Consider the following 7,544-nt stretch of genomic DNA (forward strand, 5'->3'; position numbering starts at 1 on the left):
TGTTACTTAAATTGTTTATTTGTGTGTTTTTAAAATCTTAAATGTTATTGTAATATTTTTTAAAAATGAAAAAATAACCACCATCACCTTCGGGTCCTTCGCCACCAGCCCACCACCATCTCTCTCCTCCTTTTTCCTCTCTCTCCCTCCTCCCACTGCTTCCACCTTGTTTCTCTTCCTCTCTTCTTTCTCTCTCTCTCTCCGCCTCCTTCCTCTTCCCTCTTTCTCCCCTCCCTTTCTTCCTCACCCCTCCTTTCCTCATTTTGTTGTGAAGTTGGCCGCCACCAAGAAGGGAGGGGAAGAGAGGTCTAGGATGGTTTAGGAGGAAGAAAGAAAAGGAGAGCGGAAGAGGAAGGAGGTGAGGGGCGGTGGGTGGTGGTGGATGGTTGATTTTTTTTTTATTTGTTGTTTTTTCCAATTGTATTTGAAATATGTATGGATAGTTATTTTTTGGAATATATATTACTAGAATATTGTATATAAAAATATTACACCATATCAAATATAACTTACAAAAACACAAAAGGAATTAAAAAGAAAAACAAATTCTATAACCTTTTCTCCTCCCTCTTAGGGGCAAGAGAAGAGGGACGGTGGTGGCAATGGAGGTGGAGGAGGGAGGAGGGAGGAGGGAGGAGGGGAGGGTTGGTAGGTGCCGGTGAGTAGTGACCTTTTTTTTAAATATTTTATAACATATTTCAATAAAATTTTAAATTTTAAAAATATTTCAAAAATTAATTATATTAAAAAAAATTTCATAAATAATACTATAATATTATAGAAAAATATTAATCCATACGAAGCATATATTATAGAAAACGAATATCAATTACAAAACGAGACCGCGAGAGGCCCTCCAACATCTTATTCTAGCAAACTACAAATGAGCAATAATCGAAACAAAATCATCAGAAAGTTCCATACCCAACTTAGCTAGCCATCCGCATCCGCACGTTGGTTCGCTTCTCGAAATGTAAATGTTTAATGGTGACTGACAAGAATGAACTAAGCGAGGTCCTTTATAACTGAAGGATCAAGGCAAAGTAGTAGTATATGATTCTCCGGCCACATACATTAGTTCTTATAAACACCGAAAAACTGTTTAAAAAAAGTACTAATACGCTTTTTCCATTATATTTCTGTGAAAATAAAATAAGTATTCTCTCTCTTTTTTTTTTATTCGGTCCCAAAAATAAGTATTCCGTAACATAAAACAACAAGTGACCTTATCGTCAGCAGCGCGGGAATGACCGTACCATTTACAATAGCATCAGGTGACAGTGTGAAACTTTGTGAAAACTGAAAAGGTCCCATTTACAAGGGAAGGGAAATAGGAACCGCCTAAATGAGGCTACAATAACATATCCACTTAATGAGCTGTGTCTAGTACTCAGCTGATTATCCCGTAAAACCGCAAATATCAGGTACTAAAGCTTCATTTTCGTTCACTCCAGGTTCGAAATCACGAAATGCTACTCTCTGCTATAAATCCAGCATAAATCAATAAAACGTGAAGTCTTATCACCAAGTAAAACTCCAAATACACAGAAAGTACCCCAGAGTCATTCTTCTTATTCAATCAATCATACTGAATGTCATATCCACTCTTTCAGAACAAGAAACATCCAAGAATTACCCAGAAATTCAGAGTCTATTACAGAAAGCAAGCTTGTTCCTGGCTTCAGAGCACAATACTGTAGTCATCACTATCAAACTATTACAATTCATCAATTTAGTAGTCCTTTTTCCCGAAGTTCTTGCACCAAAGCTGAGATGGAATTGGGCGAACAGGCATATGCGGCCGTTGCTGCAAGTAAAGCAATAAATTATCAGTATGCTAAGGCAAACGAAAACATGTATGGATGGGTACATCTACTTTGTCAAGGGAAGTCAATCTACATTATCAACACATAATTGTGCCTGTAACGCTGATAAATGACACATTAGCATCTTCCATCCTAGTGAAGGGAGTCATAATCCAAAAGAAGAAAAATAATGTTAAAAGACAACAAACACAAACATGGTATGGACATCCCATTAGCATGCAAAATCATCTGTAAACTGTCAACATAAAATGTTTACAGTAGGTTAATTGTAGCCGAGTCCACCAAGAAGTTCTGAAAAAAAATAAAACGCTTTCATGACAGAAACTGAAAGTCCTTTGGCAGCTTGCACTTGGTCTTCAAACCAGAAATGAATAGCACACTTAAAACTGGACAAAATCTCTATATGCTGAAAACTGATACTGGTTTACATTTCCAAATAAATTATACTTGTCTAAGGCTGAACTTAAGAGGCTTAAAAACGAAATTTGGTCAAGTGTGTATGTGAATTTGATAGGATCTACAACCATGATTATTCTTGAACAAATGATCATCCGAGAGAGAGAGGAGATGGAAGCAATAGGCCTGATCCTCAGTCTCTCCAACCCCCTTGGACCCACCCCAAAAAGAAGAAGAAGAAAGAATAAGAAAATGGAGACAAAAGGAAGAGTGGAAAAGAAGAAAAACTTAAGATAGTCCTCAAAGTCACTTAATATGAAATCCAATTTAAAGGCGGTGGGCAAAAAATATTTGAAAGATGCTTTGACCGTGAGGTTGCAATATCCAGTAGAGGAAAATTCAGTAGAACAATATCCAAGACATCCAAATTCCAAGGCTGAGTAAAATGAAAACCATAGAGAACAAATCACCCAATCTACAGAAGGTACTCAATCTGCTGCACGTATCAACTGCCAAATGACTTTCCTCAGACAAGTATCATACTAACTTTCCAGCATGACAAGTTCATCTCTTGCAGATTGAACCTAAAATACCTCCCAACTTAACTTGCAATGAATCAAGTGACATAACCAGTCACTTTCAGTAGGAACAGCAATTAGCTGTTAAAACATAATGGAGTAGCATAGCGAAACTCACACAGCATTTCTCAACGTATCAGCAGTTCAAAACATAAGAAGACATCTTTAGTAAGTTCAATCAGCCCAACGTTATTCAAAATTGATAAAAACCTTTTTGTAGCTTATTTGGCCAAAGCTGTTCAGTTTAAGAATTTCATTCCGTATTCAAAAACGGAGCAGCAGTCATAGATTTAGAATAATATTGAAATGTTTTGTTGAATTATACATCCTCAATTGAAACCTAATTCTAACCAAGAATAATCATATCTTCACCATAGTAAATAAAACAATGCCAATTCACGACTTCCATTAACAAATTCATCATATACTAATAACACATTCTCCAAACCTAAATCATACTAATAAAACGGAAAAGTGTGCATTTTGGGGCAGAGGGGAGATGAATGGGGGGAGGGGTAAGAAGGTAAATGAAGCGACCTCAAGCTCGACCGAAATCATGGCGATGGGGATACAAAGGAGGAAGACGCCAGCCATGGCGATGGCAGTATTGCGCTTCCAGTGCTTGGGGCGGCAGTAAGGCCCACCAGGCATGCTCCAGACTTTGGTCCTAAAGTCGCCCGCTCCGCCGTGCCCGTGGGCCCCATCAACGTGGTGGTGATCTCCTCCGCCGGCCATTTCCGCACTCTGCCTAGTCCTTAGCTGTAGTGTGAATCACACGGAGTGTGTAGGAGGAGGATTTCTTTACGGAGAATTGAGATCCAAAAGGGCTGTATGGATATGGACCTTTTTTTTGGTGGGCTTGGGGGGTAGCGGGGTTGGGGAAGTGCGGTAATACTGATGTGTGGAATCTGGAGTCTGGTCGGACTGTCAGGTGTTAGCTACGGAGTCTAAACTCTGTTGCAGGGGATTTTCCGTTTTAGCCCTAACTAAAGCTAGTTCAATCAATACGAATACAGGGTATCGGAAAAGGGTATCAATACGAATGAAGGAATGGAATGAAATCCATAATTGATGTTTGGTTCACTGGAATGGGAATTGAAATCTTGGAATGATTTCTAAAAATTTGGTGTCTCTCCATTCCTTAGTAGAAGGGTGGGTTTTGTCCAAAACCCAAGTGTGATTCCAAGATTTCTTTACCGATTACATATTATTTAGTATAATTAATATTTATATATATTATATATATGTACATATTATAATATTTACATATATATAATATTTTATTATTATAATATTTTATTATAATACTAATATATTATATAAATATATATTATAATTATTTAATTAAATATAATTATATTTATATAATATATATTATAAATTTATTAATATTATATAATAATATATTTATAATATATATGTATATTTATAAATGCTTATTATATTTGCATATAATTATAATATATACATATATATAATATTAATAAATTATATAATTATAATTGTATTTATTATTTTAAACATAATAATATATAATAATAACTATATCTAATATTAATATGCATTATATTTATATAAAATATTAGTACAATTAATTTGTATGTATTATGTAATTATATAGTTATATTTATATTATAGCATTTATATATTTAATTTAATTATATATAATATTTAATTTAATTAGTTACAAACTTATAATAATATTATTATTATTTATATGTATTATATAATGTATATTAATTTATGTAATATAATTAATATTATCAATTATACTAATAATTGCACATGTTGACTAATAGAAATTATTAATTAGTTAGATTAAATTTACTAATACATTTATACTAATATATTTAATTAGTGAAAATTTCTTGTATCCCATTTACAAAGAGCCAGTAACTATCATTTACGATGAGATTTATAATATATTTATTATATTCCATTCCGAAAAGAGTCGATGAACCAAACATCAACTATAGTAATGATACACATTCCAGGTACTTGAACCAAACAAATGTATTGGAATGAATGACCTCATTCCAAACCCAGGATATCCGATTCTGAATCCGAATCCGATACCGATGTACGAACCAAACGCCACCTAAGTTTGTTTGGATAAGAGTTTATTTGGATGATTTATTTGAGATAATTACTGTAGTACTTTTTGTGATGTGATGTATGTGAGATAAGAAGGTGATTGGAAAGATAAGAAGGTGATTGAAATTTGTGAAGTACATTTTTTTATTTGAAATCAAGCCTATCCAAAATTATGAGTCGGATTGGTTTCGCTTCTCAAACCAGCAGATTTCAAAACACCTCAAAAGTTTTCTAGAAGTTATTCCCACTGAATTTACTTTTTTTTTTTTTGAAAAAAACTGCTATGTTTGAGAATCAAATGTGTTTTGGGGATTAATGTACGTTAATTTTTAAAAATTTAACTATAGAAAATACTTTTTTATGTGTTAAACAATTTTTTATTATCATTTTCATCTAAATGGTTCCAAATTATGCTAAAATATACAAGAATAGTATAATATTAAGCACATTTTTGTATTTTTTATCAAGTTACTGAAAAAACTATTTGGATTGTAAATTATTACACCTTATTTACACACACTAATTTGCTTGTATCATCAACACATTTTCCAATCATCTTTTTATCTTACATACATCATATAAAAAAAAATAAAATGCTACAATACTTTTTTGAAAAATTATCTCAAATAATTTACAATCAAAACACACTGTTTTGATGCCTTTCCACATGGAAATTCATATATATAGTAATTGATAAAAGAAAAAGAACATGTAAGACGGCATTTTGAAAAGAAACCAAGAAAACATGATCGCAAGTCTAAGATATTTTCTTTTTCTTTTCATTTTTGTCCAAATAGAATAAAACTTTGCATAAATTCAAGATGCCGTTTGGATTGAAGGAAAAAAACAATAAAGGAAATGAGAGGTTCTAGTGTAAAAGAGAAGAAAGGAGAATAAAAGAAATCAAAGTCAATAATGTATCATGTTGGATTGCAAAAGGGAATGAAATGAAACTATTAGTTACTTTTTTATTCATAATTTGAAAGTCTAATTTATAAACATATGTTAGGTTTTTAGAAAATTTTAAAATTTTCATTAACCTCTTAATGTGTTTTTCCTCCATTTCCGCCCACTTTTGAATGCAAAATCAAACTAATAAAAAAATAATTGGATATTATCTCTTTTTTTCCCTCCTTGTCCTTTCCTGTCTTTTCTCAAAATCTAATCCAAACATCGAAAATTTTATCTGTCTATTTCCTTTCCTTTGTCTTCCGTTCCCTTAAAAAAAAAAAAAAAAAAAAAAAGTGACTTAAGTGATACCGAGTCACCAATTGACCAGCAACAAACTTGAATTTTCCACCCAACAAACATTACAAACTCGCAAAGCATGACTGCCTGAGCTACCTGCCACGGAGTTTATCCATTTCTTGATCTTTCACGGCATCATTAATCACAGCGGACCAAAACAAATTTGTCTGAATAACAACATCCAAATTAATTTGAAAGCAAACTAGTGCATCTTTTATTATTCATTGTTTGAATAAAAAAAATAGGAGAAATATACGTGTAGTAAATTAATTAAATTTTATATTGGCTTTGGCAAAATCAACACAACTATTGGGACTTATCATCATCTTCGACCTAATTTTTGGATTCTAAACCGGGTGAATCTAATAAAAAAAAGCATCATATATTCAAAATTACATTTAATAGGATTTTATGAAGATCGTACATCAATCTTTTTCCAAAAAACCTTCGAGCTGCTGTTTCAGGTATCTTTCTTTATTTTTTCGAATTCCATTTGTTAACATGATGTCCTAATCTACGTGTCAAAAAGTTTTTCCTTTTAATTTGATTGTCCTTAAGGCACCAGATAAATATACAAAAAAATAAGGTAAGACAACTATTAAACGTTTAAAATTATCACCATCATTTAATATATTATCTTTCTATAAATGTACCAAACAAGTAGATGTCCAGTATTATCTTTCAATTTTCAGATGGGACAATGGCATTTAAACGCTTTTTTAAGTTACTTACACACCCTTATTATATATTTTGTCTACTGCCATACTTGTTTAGACTTGAAAAATACCCTAAAATGTATTGTAAAAAATTAAGAAAGGAAATGCGGATAAAGAGAATGAAGCGTTGAGTTGACACGTAATCATTCTCATGAAGAGTGAAAATTGGGTGTATTTGGATAGTAAATTATTTGAGATAATATTTTAAAAAATATACTATAATATTATATTTTTTTTGAAATGAAATATATAAATAAGAGTAAATTTTATATACACCGTCAGTGCATACACTAATACGATTGGATGGATGATATGTGAACAAATTTTGAATTTTAAATTTGAATTTTATATATGTGTCATATATCTAACGGTGATAGTCAGTTTGTTAGGATATGAGTTTATTTAGATAATTTATTTGAGATAATTACTGGAACACTTTTTATGATGTGATGTATGTGAAATGAAAAGATAATTGAGAAGATAAAAAAGTGATTAAAATTTATGAAATAAATTATTTTATTTCAAATCTTCTCAATCCAAACACACTAAGTGTGTATATTACTAGTGTATATAAAATTAATCTTATAAATAAATAAAATTTGACAAATAATCCTCAAACACACTTTGGTTCGTTAAAAAGTCTAGGCTTTGACAGGTAATTTCACGTGCTCTCTCCTCGTCACCGT

The 7,544-nt window shown here is 31.8% G+C and overlaps 1 protein-coding gene across 1 annotated transcript; it reads right to left on the minus strand.

The window, feature by feature from the left end:
• Positions 1-1,518: 1,518 nt before the first annotated feature.
• On the minus strand, positions 1,519-3,704 carry LOC113761247. The gene is made up of 2 exons (XM_027304142.1): positions 3,338-3,704; positions 1,519-1,807 (listed from the first exon to the last, which is right to left on the minus strand). Exons 1-2 carry the CDS (start codon positions 3,533-3,535, stop codon positions 1,733-1,735), a joined length of 273 nt encoding a protein of 90 aa, XP_027159943.1. The 5' UTR covers positions 3,536-3,704; the 3' UTR covers positions 1,519-1,732.
• Positions 3,705-7,544: the final 3,840 nt, after the last annotated feature.

Source organism: Coffea eugenioides, chromosome 2 (assembly GCF_003713205.1).
Source record: "Coffea eugenioides isolate CCC68of chromosome 2, Ceug_1.0, whole genome shotgun sequence".
Classification (NCBI taxonomy): domain Eukaryota; kingdom Viridiplantae; phylum Streptophyta; class Magnoliopsida; order Gentianales; family Rubiaceae; genus Coffea; species Coffea eugenioides.